The following is a 24,421-nucleotide window of genomic DNA, read 5'->3' as shown; positions in this document are numbered from 1 at the left end:
AGCTTCACGTCGGGTTTGTTAGAACAGCTCCACGAATAATTACAAGAATTGACATCGAATTAACGACGATGGCGCCGCGTGAAAATGGACACGCGCGTTTTGCCGTGTCTCTGTTGAACCGGAGAAGCGAAAGAGACGCCAATTAGAATATCGCACCCGCGTCTCACGCGATCCCGAACGACACAGACCGGACCGGTAATTGCAATTCATGCCCTCTAGCCAAGAAACTGCCAAAATATATTTTTTGGGGTATTTTTTTTCGCTTCCCTCTTTTAACTGCCTGCTTCTCCACCCCATCATCATCATCACAACCCTTTGTAGTCACCGGTCACATTCGAAAATAAAAACCTGAAGACGGTCGCTTGTGTTGCGATCGAAACGTCGTGATCTAGTATTTTTTCAACCTACGTGCCTTTTACCGAAAGAACCAAAGAGTATAGAAAAACCATACCCTACCAAACTGTCACTTTTGGTTTTAATGCTCCATTCGTTGTATATTGAAATAATAACTTTTTTGTTGTTGTTAAAGTGGGCATAAATCCGATGGGTGAATCGCAAGTAGTGAATTGGAGCGGCTATCCGGGGTTTTGTCAGTGTGTGTGTGTGTTCAGGTTACATGGGGCAAATAGTTCAAAGCGCCGATTATTTGTCCACAGACTTAGACGAGCGTCAAAACAACGTTGAAAATACCAAACATGTACATCATATATATACACACGCAAGTTATATACGTGTTGATACAAACAGTAATACACGACGGCACATTATACGTACTGCGATGTATACCGTTTGCACACGGCGTGTTCACACAGGCACACATGGCTTACACACGCCGGGGCTGTAGAGGCGTTGACACGCACGTTAACCCCCTATGCACAAAGGCGCACGGCATGGCAAGGCAATCCCATTTAGAAGCACGTATAAATGTAAATGTGCCATTTGTAATCCTTTTCCAATTTCTCAAGCTGTTCAACGCCGTATTCGCGAACATTCAAACGGCATGCTTCACCATTGCAACGTTGTGTCAACGTGAAACATCAACATTTAGTCACAGCGTATTATCTAGTCAAATCTTTAAATTATACTAAAGTTATCTTGTATATATATGAAAAAAATCATAAACGGCTCCAAACGTTCTACAAAAAATATATATATATCAAGTCGCTATTATTATAAACACCACACCGCTCATTGCAGTATTAGTCACATAACGATTAAAACAGATGCACGGATTATTGTTTACTACTGCAATTTGTATAATTAACCATCGTAAAGTATTGTTTAATCTGATTCTGTGTAATATCACCAGTCACCTGTTATGTTATAAAATGTACGCTGTATACTGTATTTCAATAGTAGATGTTGGTTACATGGGGATAATCTGTGTAAAACTATGCAACCATAAATAAATCGAACCGCATAAAAATAACATCGATTATTTTTTAATATCCCCCCCCCTCACCTCGCATTCACGTGTAGTTGATTCACTTAACGCTTGCAGCCGCTAGAGGCCGCTACATCGCTACAATTCACGGCCGACGTGAAACGATAACGAATCGAATCGCTTACTCTGCATCGGGATAATTAAAATCGAGCAAAGCTCAACACGTTGGTCAATAACGCCGCATTAAAGGTGACAGTTATATAACACGCGACGTTTCGGGCAATGGCCCATCAATTATAATCGAATCGCTGGGTTGAAGTCGGGGGGGGGGGGGGAGATGGGAGGGGTGAACACGCTGGCAGGAGTGAGTGCATTCACTACCGTAATCTCCAAATTACACGACACTACGCAAACTAACACCCCCCCCTCCCACCACCACCTCCAAAAACAACGAGCGCGCGTCAAGTTACACACATCTGGTCACGTAGATATCCTCCTGTACGCGGTTAAGACGGTTGGTAGGACGCATCTCTAACAACGTTTGCTTCAAAAACACACACACACACACAACGGGAACGGGGTGTGTGTGTGTGTGTGGGGGTCGAAGGGAAAAGGTGTATCGTCCAATCGTGAGAATACGGTAGAATTGGGTGGGTGTGTGTGTGTTTTTTTTACCTTCTGATCAATCTCGACCGCTGCCAAGTTGGGCCTCCGTGTGGACGCGGCGAGCCTCACGTACTTGAGCCAGCTGCGCTCCTCGCTGTCCCCTGCCGAGCCTCTGCACGGCTCTCCCGCCGCGGAGCCGTCCTTGCCGCACACGCCAGACGGCCCGTCCAGTAGCTGTGGTGGCACGCGAGAGAGAGAGAGAGGTGGTGGTGGTGGAGGAGGGAGAGAGAGAGAGATGTGGGAGGGATTATTATTGTTGAGCTGTTTTCCCTCCCTCCCCTCCCTCCCCCGTTACTTTCGTGACCGAATCGACCAGCGGCGAAGACGGCTTCCTTCCACCGCTATCCCGGCTCACCCCCAGTGCGCAGTGGGCAAGCGACCGAGACGCCGATAACGCGGTTGGGACGACTTTTAGAAGCCGTTGTGGGCCACACATCAAGGGGGGGGGGTGACAGGGAGCGGTGGCGCTGTGGTTGAGCGCAACCGCGTGCTAAACTCGCAGACACACAGTTCGATTTTGTCAGTCACGGGCGTTGATGTCATTGGGTGACTTCTTAACACCGATCACTCCTCCCCACACCACCACCCTTCCCTTCCCTCCTCTTCAACCCACACTGACGCAAAACAATAAAAAAAACAGTCCCCTTTGTACACGAGCTGTTACAGGCCTTCATCCAGCAGTGGATTGGGCGAAGGGGTTCAGCTCCACACCCAGTCAGACCGACTGGGTGAGAAGCGGAGGCACAGTGGCAAGCGGCACTGCACTCGCAACTCGGCCGGCTACCTGAGTTCGATCCCCGGTCACTGCCGTTAATAACATCCAGCAGTGGAGGGATAGAGGCTATACGCATTGTGTGACTGCATACGCTAAGAGGCATGCATATACCATACACGTTGTAAACATTTGATGTTAAGTAAAGAATGAGTGTATGATAAATATAAATCGATATGTAGTATAAATTGCCAGCACTGGCTCAAAACGCCAAACGACCAGCAACAAGCGGCACTTGACTTTAGTGATAGGCGCGAGTTTATACATTTCTGTAATTGAGCAAAAATTATAATAACTTGAGAAAAGGTGGTGACGGGAAGGACTTGGGTCTAAGTCTGTTTAGGCAGGAGTCCTCAACAACACAGCTTAGAGGAATCCATGAGTGGACATTAGTTTTTTTTTGTGTACGTTTACGCCATGAATATGAATCAAAACGCACGTCTTAACCAGGAACCCCGTATAGGTTGAGTGAAGCGGTGCAATGTACAATAAAAACGCAGCGGCTCACGATGGCCAACCATACTCCTCTCGGGGTGTTTTTTTGATTAAGTACTCGCTCAAACAGGAAACGACAAACACAACAGTTGTTATAAGAGACTTGCTCGGTAGCACTGCGTTACGTTGAAGCTGCTGCTGCTGCCCTCTGCAACAGCGATCGGGCGGCCGATATGAAAGCGCGCGTTTCAGCTGTTGGATCAGCTGATTCACGTATTTTTGTTGTTGTCGTGTTAAAGATACTGGGGTTCCATGCGTAGCGTGTGCTCCGGAAAGTAAGACGCACCCATCCCACAACCCACAAACTTGTTGTGTGTCCGATTTTCAAAGTTATTCCGGCGTCAACGTTAACCCGGATTATAAGACGCATCTTATATTCCGGATTATAAGACATTTCTCTCATTTATAACACGGATCTTATAATTCGGAAAACGCGGCGTTTATCCGCTTTCCACGTACGCTACGAGTTTGATTCCTTACCCGAGGCTAATCACGGTGGCGTTAGAATTTGCTCGTTTGACTTTCTCATGCTCCTAGGTCGACTCAGCCTTAACTGAGTACCGGGTGCGCCAGGCTTATGTATCAGCACTGGTGAGACAAAGGCGGCAGGGAGTGGGTTGTGGCCCAGTGATCTCGGTGGTGTTTCGTACCGACCTTAATAGGAGCTCGCAAACAACGCTATAGCGTGAGAAGCGTTGCTGTTATACTGCTACATATATACAAAAGTTACCAATTATAGTCGTATCGGAACCAGCATTAATAGTGTAATTGTTTAAATATGTTTACATTTATACTTGGTAAATTGTAAAAAAAAATCACGTAAAACCCAATACAGTTAAACTCATAAAAATTCGATATATACAGTCTACATTTTCTACGAATGAAATCTACACAGCTAAGAGATGTAATCATCCAGCAGTGGATTGCTTGTGGGTGATGCGTGTGATAACAATCCTTAAACGAAGACAAAGATTCCCCCCTTCTGGCCTTAAACAGGCTATGTGGAATAGTTAAACATAGTAAAGGCTTCAACACGCAGTTACTAACTCATTACTTACGACACAATCATCGTTTTTTTTACTACAGTCGGCGCCGTGCTCTGAGACCCGCAAGTTACAATGTGTCCAAGTGTTCCCGTTCAAGAAGACATTTCTCCTATACAATGTAACAATATTTCTACCCGCTCCCAATGTTCTTTGTTTTTTTTGTTGGGGGGGGGGGGGGGCGGGTGGAGGCAGGGAGCGGTTGTAATCATTTCATTAGCCCACATTTCTCCAGCCAAGTTGTAATAACGCTTTGTAATAACCAGTGGTTAGCTAGCTCGCTACCCAACAACAACACAATCGGGTGCATGCGTTCGGACTAAAAGCATAGCCGGTCGCTTGCGCCTTGCGAGATTGTAAGCATATATAAAGTATAAACAGTGCAGTATATATGTGCCCAGGAGTTTAATTTCCCACTCGATATATTGCAGAACGCTGCAAAATCTGCTGGCTTGGAGTTGGAATTATCGGCCTAAGGCACTACCGATATAGGATACAGTACATAAAATATACACTTATACATAACAAGTCCTATATTATGGAATCCTATACTCACATCATCCTATGAGTATGAAATATAAGTAACATGAGGACAAAATTAGGCGAAGTAGTTGCGTGCCAAAAAAATAATTCGGGAGCATTCTTCCGGGCTGTGCTTGATTAAATTAGGCGCTGTATATTTAGTCGGTTTGTCGTGCTTCTGTGGAGTGAGCGTGTTAATGAGTTCTTAATACGTATGTTGAACTTCTGTCGCACCGTACGTAAGCAAGCCGTGCTAAACGGAGGTGCGCTTGACTATATATTAAGGGGTGGGGGGGAGGGAGAGTGGTGGTTAAGACGCTGTGCTGTGAACCGGACAGCCTGGAGTTCGATTGATTCCCGTGCCAAGCTGAGATCGGTGACGGGTGATATCTGAACCAATTTATCTGGGCCACCACCATCACCTTACCCGTGCCGACCAGCGTTGTGAAGCATGGACGAACGACCACCTCCGACACCAAGTGGGAAAAAGGATCTCGACCCTTTTTGGCAATCCAGCGGTGGATTGGCAAAAAGGGTCGAGACTGTGCACATCATTGCATGAGATAAAACAAATATACACGCTGAATGCTTATAATAAGAACATCGAGCTTATTTATATTCGACTTTGTTGGGGCTCATCGGCAAGGGTCAGTCGGGGCATGTTTAATTATTGCAGTGGAGTTGTCGGGTGTTGTTGGTTAGAGCGCTCCTCGTACAAGGCGGGATCATTGAGACGCGAGAGATGTGTGTGTGTGTATCATTCGAGTTATCTTTATTGCAGTTTCCTATATATATAACAATTACGCGTATATTTATTTTTCCTGTTAAGCAAAGATAATGACAAATCTGTTGAGCGTATTTAATTTGCCATAATTCGTTGTTCTGCTTAATCTTTATACATGACAGTTATAGGTTGGTTTCGCATACGCGTGGTAATCTAGACAAAGTTAAAACGATTACAGCGTCACTGTGGCATGTGTGCTATGTGAAATTCAGCACACACACGTTGTGTCAGTGAAATGTTACTTCGGAACGAGACACTTTAAACATTAAACAGCCATTTATTATCCTATCTAATTATTTAGCAGTAGATTTTTCGTGTGTGGATTTTTTTTTAAAAAAGATGCTGTACTGGCGTAACACACAGCAGTCGACTGAACAATATTCGTTGACCTATTTTTTGGCATGTGGTTTGCAATGCTTTTATGTATTTACAAACTTTAACACACGCCATATGCTCAGTAACACAAAAAAACAACAACTAGCGCAATCACAATTTGCCTTCCGTTGTGAAAAAAATTTCCCGACCACTTTGGTGCATGCGCGCGTGTGTGTGTAGATATATGCTTATGTATATTACAAAGTGATCCATTTAAAGATACTCCATTGGTTTCTCATGACACGTCCCGACTTCCACCTCGTTGACAGCCGAGTTAATATTGTGAAACGCGATGGATCCTGTATCTTTCGGGGGGTGGGGGGGAGGGGAAGAGAGTTAAAATATTTAAAGTGTGTATTGAGACGTGGTGGTGGGAGACGTGTAGAGGCTTCGAAATAAACATTCGCCTTCGCTACACGTAATTTCTGCTGGCTATTTAAGTGGGGTATCTGCACATGGATCAGCCCGTGTAATTGCATAACGGTTTATAATTGGACGGTAACTGAATTACATCACCGAACCTCGCAAGCCTGATTATAAAACAAATAATATAATCATCGTCAGGGTATGTATATATGTACACACATTTTCTAAATGTTCTTTACGCAGCAGGCTGGTGTGAGACGCAGTATATATAAACAGCTACATTTACGTGGCAATTCCGTTACCCCCCGTAATCACCGACTAATGTAAAACACGTTTTAAGTGGCTTTAATTGCGCTTGCGCGTGTGTCACTATATAATACATTACACACACATACGTATATACACATACGTAACCTCCGGATGTTCAAGAAGCACTTTGTATCTCATTGGGAAAGTGTTTGTGGGTGCGTCCTAACCCATAGTGTACGTGTGTGTGTGTGTGTCAAATCAAATGTGTACAACTGAATCGATATCGGGCACACGTGGTTTTTGAGGTGCGTCTTATAATCCGGGGAAGTTGTGGCGAGCAGAATACGTCAACGGGTACGGCACTGCAACATCGAATACTGCATGCGCAGGTGACACAGCGTAGTTTATTGTCTTCAACCACTGGCAGGGTAGGGGCAGTGGTTACATTCGCGCCTCGTAGCAAACAGCGCCTGGGTTCTATTCCCGACTTGGGTGCCTTTCTCACGTGTGTGGGAGTTTGTACGTTCCTCTCCCTGTTTTGCGTACGTTTCCTCCCATAGCTAAAAGAAATATAACAAGCAACATACAACGCAACTGGTATTGAACGAACATCCCAATGCTCGTGGCAGTGCCTGCAAATTGCTCAATTGTGGTGCGGCAGCAACAGCGCTCCCTCCTGCAACAACAACAACCCTCCCCAAAACAACGAGGCTTGACACTCGGCGAAGCTCACCTGGGTAAACGGGCGTCAAAATAAAAACGTAAAATATCTAACCAATCTCCTTGTTTCGTGTAAAAATAATAGTAATAATAATTATGGACTTGCTCGTGTAATTTTTTTTTAATTGTGCGCTGTCGGTTGTGCGAGAGAGTGAAAAAAATAGAGACGCGACTGAGAGTGGCGTAGAACGCGCGCTTCCGTCACCGTCGCACTAACCCGGGAGTTTAACATCTCCCCAGGGACCATTCAAGCGACCGCTGAATTATCCCAGGGGGTGTAAAAGTTTGCCCACGGATTCATTCACCCCCCTCCTCCCTCCCACCGCCGCCGGACACGAATTCCCTTTCTAATTAACGCCACCTACAAAAAGTGGACTGCCGGCTCATCGCTTTCGCCGTAATTGCGATTTGTGTGCCTGCGTGTGTTTTCTTTTGTTGATCACAACAATTGCTTAACGCGAGCCCCCAAAGTCACCAACCGACACACACCAAGCGGCCAGCGAAGAAAAAAACAAAAAAAACCTTTTTAATGGGTAATAGTTAACAGCTAACTTAATACGTCTGTTAAATTGAGCAAGGTTGGAATACATTTGTGGGGGGCGGGGGGGGGGGTTCATTGAGAGACAACGCGAGGTAATTGCGTATGCGTGTGTATGTATATGGGGGAGCGGTGGCGCACTGATTAGCGCACTGCGTCGTGAAAAGCCGGCAACCTGAGTCCAATTTCTGGCCCACGGCTAACAGAACCGGGCTTGACATCGCCACCAGGTATGCACTTGCGCGTATGTACGTGTGTATGCACGTGCCACTTCTTTCGCACCGTGCGTAGCCAACCGTGTTAATCGTAGGTGCGAGGAAAGACAACACACCAAACACTAAAAGCAGTTCTGAAGAAATTAGTTTGCAATCTAGATGATGATTTCAAAGTGCGTAAGCTCCAAGCGGCTTCCTAATATCAAAAGGAGGAGCGTTCCAGACGGCCGGCAAAAGCGCAGGTGACAGCGCGCGACGCGGTGACCGTCTTTGTTCGATGGCGAGCCGGTGTGCCGCGTGTTATTCCTCGCATGGCCGGACGTCAACGCTGGGGATACAAAGGCGACCGCGCAGGCGTGGTGATGGCCAACAGCGCCATCGTGTAACTTTTCGCGGCCTTAATAGGTGCTCGTTAACAGCACGCACCAACAACCGTCAGTTAGAGGTGACGCCTGGAGGGGGATGTTTTGTGTCGTTATTTACAGCAAGTGGATTTTACCCATGTGACAAACACGTCAAGGTTTGTATACAAACATAAGGGACGAAGGTTTTCATGGGGCTTGTGTTCTGCGAGTCTCGCACACACGGCATGATTTATCTTGTAGCTTGCATAGTGCGTATAAAATGTAACAATTGGACCGATTCCTGAAATGGCAAAGTGTGAATATGTCCAATCTCGTACAATGTAATATGAATACGATTTCACAGGCCGCTGACAATCCACTGCTGGATGAATGCCTCCGTATGCTGTCGTGGGAGTTGTTTGACCGTACTTCACCACGCGGGTCAGTTTGGGTTGGTGAAGGCGTTGAGCCGGGCCAACACTGATTCCGATAACGCTCACCACAGTCGTGAAGTCGTGAGCCGGGAATCGAACTTAGGTGACCGGATTCATAGCGCGGTGCGCTAACCACTGCGCCACCACTCCACCCCTGTGCGTAGCGAACGCTGTGTGTGTGTGTTTGTTGTGTATACACGCACACACAACACGGTTAATGTGCCGTGATAAGTGACAGTTACTGTGATATGTCTTTAGCTGTGTAGATGTTAAGGCGTGAGGTATCGGGCAAAACCACTGCATGTGGTAAAACCTCTAGCAATTATCATAGCTCTATAAAGAGTAGGCAATTAACGGGACGTTGTTTAAGGCTTTGGTTATTAACGGTGTGCCACTCAATTTGGCATAAACAATTTGATTAATGATTGCGCATTCACGGCTGCGTAATGTATACTTTCATCAACACTGGCTTACAGCAAATTTATGATGGCGCGTGTTTAGAACAGAGCTCTGCTCTGAAGAAGGGCCATTGCCCGAAACGTCTAACGGTATGGCACGCATATATTTTTCTTTTAAAGTTTAGTGTTCGTGACAAATGTGTGTTTTGTTGTTTGTGCTTGTGCATCGCTGTCAATCACAGGTCTATGACCGTGTGATGCAATTTAAAATGTGGATATTGTTAGACCACTTAATAATGAAAAATTATGAAAACTGACAGTCAGCCGAGCTGCTGCTCAAATGATATAAACATCTTATCATTATGAGCAAAATGTGCTTCAGTGCTGAGGAAAAAAATGAAACTTTGCCTGCTGACATCTAATTTATTTTTTAATAGAATTAAATTTATTCTCATTGCTGGTAAGTGAAAGTCTAATTGTGTTAAATTGACCATTTGCTGTATTTCACATTTCACTCTAGCAGTTACATAATCATGTTATAAGTGACTTAAAATTATAATTTACACCCCTTGGAAAATCTACTGCTGGATGAAGGTCTGCCCGCACCGTGTGGGGGCATTTGGGGTTGTTTGACCATACTTCTTTAAATATATAAAAAGAATCAGCTATGGACCATGTGCTTATATTTGTACGACATATAAGACACTTTTATTAAGTAATTTTCCAATTAAGGCCACAGTGTTATTGAGGAATGTGTCCGAGTTCGGGTGGGGTTTATTAGTTGTGTTTGCGCTCCACTGCCAATGCAACATCACCACAAAATAATAGGCCAACTTTTCACGAATTAAAACGAGCATGCAAAGCACGTCTAGACAGAGACATAAACAGCATTTTGTTTACATTCAGTGCAGGTTACACTTCATGTAAACAAAATGCTGTTTATGATGTGTGTACATTTGTTAATAATCCTTACGTGGTTGTTTGTGCAAACATGCAGCCTTTAAGTGTTTACCTTTCAAACCCGACCATACCCATATCACAAAGCACAATAAGCAGCCTTGCATAAACAATAGCTCTGCCTAGAACAGACTTCAAACGTGCTTTCCCTCTATGCAAATGTGTATATGCGTGACTAACCTCTCACATATCCACATCCATGATACCCAGATATGCGCACCTATATTGTACATGCAGGAGGTCGTGGATTCGAACCCGACCATGACGCCTGTATATTTGGAGTTTGAGTGTTCTCTCTCTCTCTCCCCGTGGTCGAGTGGATTGTTCGCCGGGTCCTCCGGGTTTTGCCTCCACATTTAGAAACATCCAGTTAGATTATTTGGCCACAATACATTTCCACATGTTGAGCCACTTCGTTGAGCTATCATTTGTGGCCAGGTCGCTTCTGTAAAAGAGCTGTATTGCTCAGTGGACTTTACCTGATAAAATAAAATAGTTTAGTAAAAAAATGTGTACAATCAAACTAACAGAAATATTCCTCATATAGCCAGACTATTAGCGAGCACCCATGAACGCCTATCGATAGTGAACGTGGGATCAGTATTGTTGGCATCATTCTCAGCTATATTTGTCTCCCCCAGTGCTGATGTTTACACATTCCCATTGTGTACTAATTTAAGGCTGAGTCGACCTACGCGAGGCGAAGGACAGGTTCAGATACCACTGCCTGCTTGCCACTGACGTGACTGGTGTTGAGAGGAAGTTAATCTTACGGAATATTCTTAGTTCTTTCGGTAAAGTCACGTAGAAGGGAAATAATAAAATAATAATAAAATAAACAATTACATTATCACGACGTTTCGATTGCAACACAAGCAATCATCACCTACCTACGATTTTCACACCTGATGATGATTGCTTGTGTTGCAATCGAAACGTCGTGAGAATTTTATTGTTTTACTTTTCATTATTTTATTATTTCCCTTCTACGTTACTTTACCGAAAGAACCAAGAATATGAATCCCTGCAGTCACGAAAGCTTTGAAACGAAATTTCATCTTCACGCCAGTTCCGGTTGATTGGCCTTGAATAAGTATGCAGTTTCTATACTGCCGGACAAAAGGGCAAAATTATAATTGACTCAAAGTAAGTTGTGAGAAAAAAACGTGTTCTTATTTTTGATTATTTTTTACGTATATATTTACTCCAGCATGCACTTGATGGGCACATTTAGACACGCATGTAAATGCAGTATATGCATATCACTGCACATATAAACACATATACGTTCACGCCCGGCACACCACATTCAGTATACCTCTTGTGCCGGCTCTGGCGACTAGTCACGTGCCGCCTTCAGTCTACAATGAGCCGCAAAGTATTCGGTAAAAATTCTAATCAGAAAATTACATCCGGAAAGCGAAAATAATTACATTTTCGAAACGGCGCGTATCACAACAGACGACACATGCATATGGTTCACCCAGTGAGTCTCGCCTTATTGTCCTGAACCTGTTCATAGGATTTTTATGAATATCGGGTGCAATGATATATCATTTATTATGGATAGGCTTATGTTGTTCTGTACTCTCGTGGTAGTGCCTTACGCCTACAAATTTCTACTCTAAGCCAGGTTTCCAGAAAAAATCGAGTGAGAAGTTACACCTACCTACGATTGCAACACACACGTACACACACGCACACACACACGCACGCGTGCACGCACAAATCCACCCATCAACAACAACAAAAGACAGCGGCGAACCGACCAACCTCAAGCCGTGCCCTCTTGTGCCGCTAATGTGTTGCTTCGTACGACCCGGACACGCTTTAACCGGCCACTTCTCATGATCCATGGCCCACGGACCCGCCTGCCTGCCGAGCAGGGGTCACCCGCAGTTCGTAAGGTCGTCAACTCCGTCGGCCCTTTGTTGGCTCCCAGTCAGGTCGCATTGTGGGCCCCGGCTATGATGTATGGGCGGCGCGTTCCCGCTGAGTGACAGGCCTTTATGTCTGTGACATTGAACCCTGGTTTATGCGTTCTCGGTGGCCAGGAAGCCGCCAGGACGTGGGAAAACGAGACGGCGGCGGCCGTGAGGCCCCCCCATTTCATTTTCAAGTCTCGACACTCTCTCGCCGAGTCTGCTTTGCGACGTGTCTCTGTTGCTCCCCCGCCCGCCAGCCCCGACAGAGAGCGGCACTTAGTGTGTGTGTGTGTTCATAGGCGCCGCCATGGGGGGTAACGGGGGTGGGTGTGTAAGGGGCAGATGTGCCCCCCACCACCACCAACTTGGTGGGCTAGGGGGCGAGCGGCAGAATTAAACAATAAACTTTAACCCGACAGCCCCCGATTCTTAAATATATATCTGTCCACGGAACGGGTAGTAATATTTCCAATCAACTTTTTAGTTTAATGCGAATTTGAATAGATTTCAGATGTGTGCGCACATACACACATATATACTGCGTTTGCAATGACAACAGGATAAATTAGCTTGTTGAATATAATACAAATTTTGGGAATCCTCCACAGTTCATTTTAAATGTATAAAACCTGCAAAAACGTGTATTTCTCATGAGCTCCATTCTGCTTTTGCAATTTAGATTCAGTGATGCTGCTGCTTTGGCAGTTGTGCACAACCACATATAACAAAAACCTCAACACTTTCGTCAATAACACTCTTGGCCTTCAACGGAAAACATATATAAAGGCAACGTTCCGGGCAATGACCCTACTTCGAAGCACCTAAATGCTGAAAAAGGCCATCATTCCAAATGTCAGCGATTACATATGCTTCCGTTTAAATGCCACAGTGTTATTGACAGATGTAGAGTTTTTTTGCTTTTGCAACTTACTGCTGTCTAAGCTTATGAATGTAAATGCCAGCGGAACCAAAGAACTAAACTGCACAATGAAAGTGAAACAAGTGAGTTAATGACCGCAAGATGGATCAAGCCTGTGACATCTTATACAATTACTCTTAACATTATTAACCTTTTGAGATATTTTCACGGCAATGACATGCAGTGAAAAAAAAGTGACAGCTGGGGTAGAAGGACCCGGAGTTCGAGCGAACACGGGTGTCTATGTAGGGGAGCAGTGCTTTCATTTATATCGCCATCGATGGCACCACATGGCCAGGACATTGAAATATTAAAAAAATAAAGGATGGAAAGTAGGCATCAGCGGTGACATGGGGAAAAATACCTTGTCACTTCGAAGTTAGAATTTGTATAGCATTTTTGGTTGAAATATTAAACACTGTTAAATATATACACGAACGCACATATATACGCGGGTAAGTTTGACGTTAATTACTCTCTCGTAAGTGTCGCTTTGTGTGTGTATGTATGCATGCGCTTGTGCTGACCGTGTTTATACAGATACGTTCCCGAGACCAACAAAAGAAATGCGCAAAGATGCATTTATGTTGACGCCATCGCATTCCTTTCTCCCGTAATTATGATGTATACAGCGACAATTCAATCTGTGATGACGCACAAGATTGCACTTCGAGGCGGCCGAGGGGTGCGCACTGTTTGTGCCGCGAAGGAGAGAGGAGACGGGCATGGACAAACAATATCCTTGCTTCTTTCTGTAAAGGCACGTAGATAGCAAACAAACAGCTAAATTAAACGCAAAAAACCCACTGGACCAACCATTTGTGGCGCGTGCACGCGTGTGTGCGCCACGATAATCGCTAATTAATGTTTTTTTGTTTGTTAACCCACTGTAAACTAATGTTGGTCTTTTAGAAGAGAGATATATTTTCTAAACGCTGGCCTACATTTCCTTTTTTTTACGTACGCCGTCCACACTCCCTGCGCTTTCATCTCGCGGTGACCCCGAATCCAGCAAAGGGTCATTTCATACACTGCTTCGCGGCACATAACACAAATTAAAGTAAAAGTAATAAGCGATAAGCTTCAGGAAATCAAATCAATGACTGCACACACTAAAGGAATTGACAGTGGAATTAATGACCATTTAACGACTTTGCACTACACTTTGAAGGTTTATAAACCGTCTGGGTTTATGTATGCATTCAAGCGAATCATCACGCATTTCGTTTTTTTTTTTAAGTGGGGCCATGGTGGCAGTGTCACCACAGGAATAGACCACACGTTGTAGTTTAGGGGGGGGGGGGTAAGGGGAAGCTTTGCCTTCCTGAAGTCTGAGTAGGAGCCACGCTTTCATTTCTTTCGAAGCTTCGATCACGAAAGGGCTGTGTGCGCGGTGACTGAGCACAGGGCGACTTGAAACACAGCAGGTGATGGCGCTTGCTCAATTATAAACACAGTTGCTGCTGTTGCCTAGGCCCAAAAGTATTACCCCTCCGGTACCTGATTACTGGTGGACAGGTTGCTTACGGTGATCATTTTGCTGCTATCTATAAATGTCCAAATGATGGGGCCACTTTGTGAGCTATCATTTTGTGGCCAGGTCGCTTCTGAAAAATAAGTGAATACCTCAGTGGGCTTTGCCTGGTAGGATGGGGATGGTTTAGTCTTGTATTTGTTTGTGTTTGGGTGATTTGTTGACCTTTCTCGTACTTTACACTAGTATCACGTGTTTTGTACTGTTTGTTGTTGTAACGTTCTTACCCGCCCCTACTGGACATCTGTGAAAAAAGAGCTTTGTAGCTCATCGGATTCCTCTGGTATAAATATATTCTGATTCTGATTGGCTTAACTTCATTTGAGGGCCGTTTTGAAGTGGTTAGGCCCATGGGCCGTATGAAATGAAATTGTGGATCCTGGGTTCCCTACCTACTGTGCAGATTACATTTAAAAGAAAGTATCGTCAACTTCTGGCCAAGTTTTGCCCCCCTCCCCGCCTTGGTTCCTTGACAGTTAGCCCCAACAATTAAAGATATTGGAACATAAGGAGGAGGTAGGCATGCATAAGTGTTGGAGGCTCTTGCGGATGGAATGACGTTGGAACACGGCTGTGAGCAGAGTTTGGCGTGGTACTGCAGGCAGCAGAAAGCAGTCCCCCTTTTTCAGCAAAAAAACCCTGTTCATTAATCGTTCTCAACTTTCGATTTAAAGCTTTCGTGACTGCAAGGATTCAAAGGAACAACCCTGGTGCTGATGTGGAGGGTGGTTCCTTTCACCTGAAGAAGGCCACTTGTGTTGTGGCCGAAACGTCGTGAGAATTTTATTGTTTTATTTTATTATTTTATTCTCATTCTACGTGACTTTACCGAAAGAACCAACGAAGATGAATCGTTATCAAATCAACAAAAGTCAACTTTTCTGTTCAACAAACGCACGAGGAATCTGATGATGTGATCACAGTGAACCAACTTGCTCTCGGGCTGCAAAATGACATCTGTGTTTTTAATAAAAATTGGTGTTTACAAAACCTCATGTTCCAGTATTGACGCTAGACGAAAGAACCTTCCGCGTGCAGCATAACGCACGCATCTGGCCTCCTCCGCATGCCGCCTGCATCCCGATATGCTGAATCCTGGGCACTCGCCCGAAACGTCGATTGTGACGGCGGTCATTGGAGACGATGGCAGTGAAACTCCTCCACTCGCCTTTGGTGACGGGGTGCTAGGAGAGGATGGATCCTATTAAAAGTCATCCGAATAATTTGCAACCTCCCACTGTTGGTCATGGGGGGGGGTGGGGAGGGAGGGGGTTGCCTAGACTATACTTCGCCACTCTGCTCGATGTGAATTGGTGCAGGGACGCCCCAGGACAGTTTGAGCAATTACTTGCCCCTGATTTCAGCCACGGCCTCAGAATCAAACTCAGGTGTCCGGTTTCATCGCACAGTGTGCGACCCAACTGCATCAGCGCTTTGCCCGGATCCTAATATCCACATCAAACATTCCTGTTATCTGTGGATAAGCACGGCTAACATGAAGACTTTTGCCATCACTTGCGAGTAAATCCTCCTACCACTATAAAATCATGAACAATAGGAAGAAGCAATGCAAGGGTGGGGGAGGAGGGCAGGGGCGGGGTGCAGATAATGGTTGGCGGGTAAGAAGACCTTGATTTAAAGGAATGACTGTGTGAGTTCTATCCCAGGCTGGGAGGATGAGGGCCCCCACGCCCTCCCTTACATCGCAGCAGGTGGCTCTGCGATCATGTCCTCTCCGCACGAATATTGTGTGTCATGACAATAGGCCGCTCTAGAAACCCACCGTGTTTGTTTATACAAAGATTCCCCGCAAACAAAAGAAAAGTGTGGGTGGTATTCTTTTTTTTATACTGCGCACCGCAATTTTTTTTTCTTTTAAAGAAAGAAAAGAAAAAGAAACAAGGCTCTCAATTGTTCCACTCGCATTTGCGGGGGGGGGGGGAGGGGGGGTTAGGTAATGAAATAAATAACAGCAAGAATAAATAAACAAAGAATGAATCGAGCACTCCGCTTTAAATGGGACACTTGTGAACGTGCATCATTAACATCTCACGCGACGGCGTTGAGCAACAATGGGTCCCCCCCCCCCGCACCACCACCACCACCCATTGTTGCGCTGATGTCATTGACGAAAAATCCCCAAATGTGAAAATGAGCCGGCAGGGGATCTTAATTTCCGGTCCAGCACAACAACAACAACACAAATAAAAAACAACAGCAGAGAGCAGCCAGGTCCAAGGCGAAGAGATAACGGATTTCGATGCAACTTCGGCGAGAAGCGACGGCGAATTAAAACGACGACAACAACAACAACAATAATGACGCGTCGAGCTGCGTGGCTGTACGTGACTACCTAGCGATACAACTGATGCGCTCCGTGTGTGCGTGTGTGCAGGCGCGTGTACACGCCGCCGCCGCTGGCCAGGTTCGTATTGACAAACGTTGGGGAAGAATGTAACGGTGCATGGCGGGGGGGGGGAGAATGACGGGGTGCTTGGAAGATGTTCCCAGGCGAAGGCCTTTCGTCTGCCTGCATGGGAACCGGCGGGAAGGATATCCTGCGCTTCCCAGCATTGTGGCACCGATTTAGCCAGCGAGCCCGAGCGACTGGCTTAATACTTCGAGTCTTCCTGTCCCAGGCGACGTAGCTCAACATGGGGACCCCCCACTCCTCCTCTCCCCACTCAGCCCCACCATCGCTACCACCGCCGCCGCTGCCACCACCACCACACCTTATGTAATGGTCACGGAGCGCCTCCATCTCTTTCTTATTGCGAGCGATATTTCAACTTGCTTCTGGTCTTCCCCTCCTTCACCGCTAATCTGTACTCTTACCAGCATGGGGAAGTATGGTCAAACAACCCCTGTGACAGACGTGAGATGGGGAGGCCTGTTAGCTAACAGTGGATCGACCAAAAGCCTGTGGAATATATTTGTTTTAGTGCTACAACTGTTTACCTATGAATTTTGATTTAAAGCTTTCGTGACTGCAGGGATTCATATTCTTGGTTCTTTCGGTATAGTCACGTAGAAGGGAAACAATAAAATAATAAAAATATAAAACAATAAAATTCTCACGACGTTTCGACTGCAACACAAGCAGTCATCATCAGGTGTGAAAACTACAGCAATAATTTTTTTTCAAATTTTCTTGCTGTGGTTTTCACACCTGATGATGACTGCTTGTGTTGCAGTCGAAACGTCGTGAGAATTTTATTGTTTTATATTTTATTATTTTATTGTTTCCCTTCTACGTGACTTTACCGAAAGAACCAAGAATATTTACCTATGAGTCACAAGGCTAAATCATTGTTACTTGTGGTATTAAATACTGTATTGCACGACCTTGACCAAAGAAAACCCTATTCATTCGAGCGGTTAACACTGAATCCGCACAAAAAGGTCAGCAACCCGCTTTCTGTACTGCCCCATCCCAACAGGCTTAAACCGGACCGCCAGGCTGGTGGATGTATCGGCAAAATAATTCTAACAAATACCAAATTAGCCCCTGGTCTGCCTTGTACACGGCACCTCGAACATCAATAAGCTAGCCCCCTCCCTCCCTCCCTCTCCCTCCCCTGGTCAAAATGAAAGACATTTAAATTGGCACGTTGTGAAGGTACTGAACCTCAACTCGACACAACAGGTGCGTGCCCACCACACAAACGCACGCATAGTACACAGGGCGCACCTGATCACATGGCAATGCCGTCTAACCCCCACCCACCACCATCACCCCCCCCTCAACCAAACGAGCACTTGGTGGCTTGTGCATCACCCCTCCCCCTCCCAAAGCGATAGCGATCTTGGGACATAGACTTAAACTAATGCTGTCCTTTGTGTACATTGCCCACAAGAATCCCATTATTATGATAATAGGGGACTTCCCTGAAAATATACAGCGCTAATCACATTCGTCCCGATGAATACGGTGAGGCTTATTGTGTTATGGACACAACAGCTGCCGGATAGCGATCTGCCCTCTGCTTTATATCTAAACACTGGCAGCGATATGCCGTGTTAATTATACCTGTACTTGTCTGTAAGTGTACACAGTTGTTTGTATACGTGTGCGTAATTATCACAGCGCTTTGAACTTATTTGTCGTCAAAATAAACGGCCCTCCATCGGAAAACAAATATGAAACTTCGCGCATGCGAAGTCACAGGTTGGAGGAATGCGACCCCCTTATATTTGTGTCTGTGTAGTGTGCGTGTTCAGCGTGGGGAGCGGTAGTGTAGCGGGTTAGCGCTACGCTGCGCTACGAACCCGGCGGCCCGGGTTTGATTCCCGCTCACGGCCAACACCGGTGACGATTATCTTAACGGGTCCTGGGCCTCTCCTAGGTGTACTCAGCCTCAAATGGGTATCTGATGCGGCGTGTAAACATCGCCACTGGGGAGACAAAGGTGGTCGGGCGTGGTGCTGGCCGTTCCAGCCTCCATAGGTGCTCGCAAACAGCACTTGCCCCCTACAGTCTGTTATGGCTACACGGGGGATCTTTGTCTCTTTTTGTTGTTGTCAGTGTAACAACCGGTGGATGCGCGCGCTTCGAATTGACTCCGCTCAGCCGTCGGTCGGTCGGTCGGTGAAAACCTCTTGGCACGACTCGGGACACGGACGCGCCGCACAGCGCCTGAATGTGAGACGAAGTGGCGACGGCAAAACAAAAATAAATAAATCTTGAACGTTTCCCCTCGACCCCGAAAGTCGGGACGCATTGCGCGATTTCTTTTATTTTCACAAACGTTCAACACTGAGGTCCCCATTAACATGAACACACGCGTTGATTCTCTTTTGAAATGACATGGGGAAATTCGTCAATTGCTTTCTGTCACCTCATTCGGGGCTCTTGGTCCACTTTTGTAAACTATGGATATGAGGTGATCACCACAGGATGAAGACAAATAAATATGAATAATGATAATAGATACAATGTTAACTTCAAGACTAAACAACTGCAATGGTTTGATGCCAGTATTAAAATAAATGAAATAACCTTAGGTGTCCTAACTTTTGACCCACCCTGTATATCTATACACAAAATTTACTTCATTGTGGTGGGAGTGGTGGTGCAGTGGATAGTGCATCGTGCAATAAACCCATTGAGCTCAGTTCGATGCCTTGCCATGGCTAACAATAGGAGCGAGTGGAATCTGTAGGACTGTCCTGTTTCCAGCACCGACCAGGGTGGTGAAGTATGGTCTAAAAACTCCCACGGCTGATAAGAGATAAGGACACGACAGGATAGCCTTCGTCTAGCAGTGGATTGGCTGCTATTATATTATATGCAACACTCAGTAATTTCTGTGAATAATTATTCATCTTTGCAGTTTTCCTCTGTAACTTTCTACCCTCTTGATATCGTGCAAGTATGATGTCAGTGGTTGGCACACGGCACAGTGGTTAGCGCATTACACAATCAACTTTGGCAACCTGTGCCTGATTTCCGGCCCGAGCTGACATCAGTGGCAAGTTGGTGTGTCAACCCTACCCTGCCCCTCTCTGAGATCAACTCAGCCTTAAAATGATGATCTTGAATATCAAAATCAGCACTGGGGGAGGGAAACAAAGGCGGTTGGGCATGCGGGCCTGATGCTGGCCTTGCGACCTTCTCGTATGCCGCGCTATCTCTTCATAAGTGCCCACAAGCAGCAACACTTTTACCCCAAGGCTATATGGGAATCGGCGACGGCGGGGGGGGGGGGGGTGTTTGTCTCTGTGTGTTTTCTATCCAAGTTTTGTGACCAATTGTCAGGGATGCATACGTATGACGGAACGGGGGGGGGGGGGAGTCCCTGAGGCTTTCTACTAACAGCTCTCTGTACGAGAAGCCCTTTTTGCCATTGTTGTGCGATGCGGACGTGAGCCAATTGCCATTGGGGAACTATTGAAACGAGGAGGCAACGTGCCTGCCAAGGCTGCTCCGCTGCTATTGAGATGGTGCAATGACATTTTTTTTCAATACCCCCCCCCCCGTTGCCCCTTCGCCCCCCCCCCCGTTGCCCCTTCGCCCCCCCCGTCACCCCCCTCCCTCCCACCTCCGAGGAGGTTCCTAAGCTAAGTGAACCCCATATGCCCCGACTTTCCCACTCTCCCTCTGTGTGCATGGCCTCAGCTTCGAGTGTCCTTGTATTGAGACGCCCCCCACCCACCCCAACACACACACACACACGGCGGCGGTGACTTAATTCCTTTGCATTTCCTATGTTTGAAGTTTCGTTATAAAAATAGCCTCTTACGCGTATAGCATTCTCCAGGCGGTGTCAACCCTTAAGTGCAAGGACACTGTCCGGCACCCGTGCCTTATCTTGTTGTTTACCGAGACACACGAGGTGATGGTAAAGGAGCAGCCCTGCAAGTGCTCTCCCCCGTGCCACTGCTGGCAGATGGGCCTCCCCAAGATGGTATTTTGGTCTACTCTTCCATGGGAAAGGTGCGAGGACCCCATCAGGTGGCACGTGCCGATCAGACTAACTGTGGTGTACAGTCTCATACTGCTGGGTGGACGGAGGCGGAGGGGTATCATTGTCGAATGTGATTTCTCTTTTTGCCGATTGTGCTTCTGCATCGCTGTCAAAGCGGCAGCATCAGATAATGCAATCTATTGGCACGGTACAAGTCAGGCTTTTCCACACAGTCTGCTATGAGGATATCGTTTGTCACATGACAGTCGAACTGATATTTGAATTCTCAGAGATTGAATTTAGCCGAATTAATTTTTATATGATAGTTTTCTTCGTGCAATAATTGGTGACCGGACTGAGACCATCAACGCCACTATTCTTGAGAACGGTTTAATCACATGTGGCAGAGACCTGGAATAGAATTTAGGTGAATGTGATATGACCACGTAAATAAAAAAAAGAATGTCATCAAGTTTTGAAAACTGGTTACTCGAAGCATCTCACAATTTGTTGCGTTATCTTACGATATAATCTACACTTAGCATGTATAAAATCAACATCTAGGCATACCGATTACCAACATATTAAGAAGATATTAAAAAAGGCATCTGACCCTCTTTGTAGTTTTACGACTTGATTATAAGCAGGTTAAATTGCCTCTAATTGTACCCAGACCAGAGAAATCCCCAGAGTTCGTCTCGGGGGATACGGGTTAGTGGAACACATCAGATAAAGGCTGCACTTATTTCTCTTCAAGAAATAAAACAAGACACAACATTGCTGCCCTTATTTAATATATGTTTGTTTCGGGAAGCCTTCATCTAGCATTGGATTGATCATGGCTGATGATGATGATGATACATGTATGTATATCATTGTGGTAAAGTGGAGGTGACGCAAAGGTTCGTGCACTGCCCTAAGAGTTTGGCGTCTTGAATTTGATTCCCGGCCACATTTAACATCAGTATCCGGGCGATGGCAGAACCGGTCCTGGGAATTCGACCCTTGAATCAACTCGAACTTTACCGGTGTGGCGAAGTACGGTCAAACATCTCCCCGTGACTGACACAGCAAGGGGTCCTTCATCCAGCAGTGGATTGACACAACGGCTGTCAATGAACTGATGATGTATTGCATGGGGGAATTCAACACTAAATAGATCTATTTACAACTAAGCTAAACAAGTAAATGCCGTCAGCGTAACGTTTTTTTTATTGTTTTACTCGGTAGAAGGGAATGACTTGGGAAAGGGAGCGCTTTTGCAACGTGACGGGCGATACATAAGAGATAGCGCTGCTGTCATTCCCGACGCTCGTCTGGACCGTTCGCCGAAAATATATTTGCGCATCCACAGCGATGGTGGCCAAGGTGGAGGAGACCTCCAAAGTCTCACGCCATGAACCGAGCGGTGAGAATTCTCGACCACCGATGAAACCTCGCCGCGCAGGTGCGAGCCGCGATGCCAGCGGTTAGCGCTTACACTGTGCTATAAATCTGGAGACCGTTTTTTTTTTAATTTTCTTCTTTTTTCTCTCCTGGCGAGTGACATCTGAACCGATCCACGGGCCCCCAACTCCACCAACCCGCGCTGGTTCCAGCCTGGTCAAGTATGGTCAAGGAAAGCCCCATGACAATAAGGAAGCGAAATCACGATTATTTAAGTTTGTAAAAAGTAGCAACATGCGCTGTCTCAGTGGGGCACTCCCTCTCGATAAAATAACGAATTGAATTCATGAATTCATTTCTAATCTGTACTGCGGGGACTTTCCAAACTCCTCGTGCGAGGTCAAATACAAAAAAAAAAACTTTATGCAGTCCCTTGGCAGGAGTCACCGAGGTGTATAATGTGATAGAGGGCAGCAGATGGAAATTGGCCCAACACTGCGCAACTGTGTAAGTGCATTCTTACGAGCACTTGATACGGTGGGTTCTTACATAGTTTGTGTTGTAAGCTATAATAGTGCAACATTAACCCCAATTCCCCAAGCAATGTATTTTCGTTATAGGTAGTTTGAAAAGCAATGGTTTTTGATATGCATGCGATTTGGAGTGCACTTGTTTTATATATATCATATATATACAAATTTCAGCTCAAGATGCCCTAAAAAGTTGACTGTGATGAAACTGGACATATGTGCGCTAAAGCATCAAGGGATATAAAGCTGAGAAGTTTCCAACGTATTTATCTGAAATAAATCCCGCCAGGTTTTATGAAGTTTTTGCTTTTCGAAATTCTCTTTAGACACGTCTTATTTACATAACATGACGTGCGGTGTTTTATCATTATTATTATTTTACGGCAAATGCGCCAATATTTGAATTTATTTGGCAGCCATGGGTCACGACATAGAAAAGGAGAAGAAAAAACAACTTCATAGCTCGTCGATTTAATTCACTGCACCTTCCCCTGATGGAATGTAAGAAAAATGGAGGCATGCAAAAGTTACTAACCCGTTTTGACAAAAATGAAAAAAAATCCCGAAGCTGAAATCTTCATGCTCTTTTTAGACAGGCCTTAGCCTTGATCTTAGGTTTTCCCGTTCTCTCTCTCTCTCTCCCCATAGCTCGCTCTCCCGTGGACACAGAGAATGGTTTGGCAGCCGACGGACACCTTTGAGACGTTAGCGGGGTTCCTTCTCAAATGGTTTACGAAAAATAAAAATAAAAATGTGAAAATGACTACGCCTTGCAACATTTTACATTCTCGCGCAGACATTTGCTACGATAAAAAAAAATGTCGGGGAAAATGTGTTGAACATGACTCCTTGCAACAAATTTCGGAAAACTCCAACTGTGATTCCCGAGCAATAAACGCCGGCACGCGCGATGCTGCCGCTGGTGCAGCAGGTGCAGTGCTGCCGGTTCGATTCGATCTCCTGGCGCGGCAGTCGATACGATTGGGGCGAGTTTCTTAAATCCCCCTCGTCTATAGTAGTTAGTCGATCGGTAGGTAGCGCGTAGTGGTGTAAAGTGTGGGTACTCTCCCTCTTTCTAAGACTGTTTGTCAGTGGTAAAGCGTCGCTCTTGGAGGAGCCATTGCCTGCAATGCCTGGTATGTATGTTGAACTTCTTTCACACCTTACGAAGCCAAGGTCACCCCCCCCACCTAAGCACTGACGATGCTCCACGTTGCTTAGAGATCTGAGCTCTGACAAGATCGGGTCCATTCATGGAAATTTACGTAGCAGATGACGTAAAATAATTTCACATTAACTAAATGAAAAGGGACAGTGGATTTCGATTAAGTGTTCCGAAATTACCGAGATAGGTAAAGCAGACAATACGTTTATTTCATGCGCCTGTCTCTTCAAGTGAAGAATGAAAGTATTTTTTCCACTTCCCATCAGCCCCTCAGCCTGCTGGCAATTAATAAT

The 24,421-nt window shown here is 45.7% G+C and overlaps 1 protein-coding gene across 4 annotated transcripts in view; it reads right to left on the bottom strand.

The window, feature by feature from the left end:
- The window catches only part of LOC116946935 (histone-lysine N-methyltransferase MECOM-like), a 313,772-nt gene that overhangs the window by 44,898 nt on the left and 244,453 nt on the right, over positions 1-24,421 (bottom strand). For all 4 annotated transcript variants that reach the window (XM_032962216.2, XM_032962218.2, XM_032962217.2 and 1 more), the window contains exon 4: positions 2,060-2,224. In XM_032962216.2, coding sequence (XP_032818107.2) covers positions 2,060-2,224 — 165 coding nt within the window. The remainder of the gene's footprint in view (positions 1-2,059; positions 2,225-24,421) is intronic.

This window comes from Petromyzon marinus, chromosome 28 (genome assembly GCF_048934315.1).
Source record: "Petromyzon marinus isolate PM22_M1 ecotype Great Lakes invasive population chromosome 28, UKy_Petmar_22M1.pri1.0, whole genome shotgun sequence".
Lineage (NCBI taxonomy): Eukaryota > Metazoa > Chordata > Hyperoartia > Petromyzontiformes > Petromyzontidae > Petromyzon > Petromyzon marinus.
The sequence above is the reverse complement of the archived record's forward strand: the minus strand, read 5'-3'. Positions and strand labels throughout refer to the sequence as shown.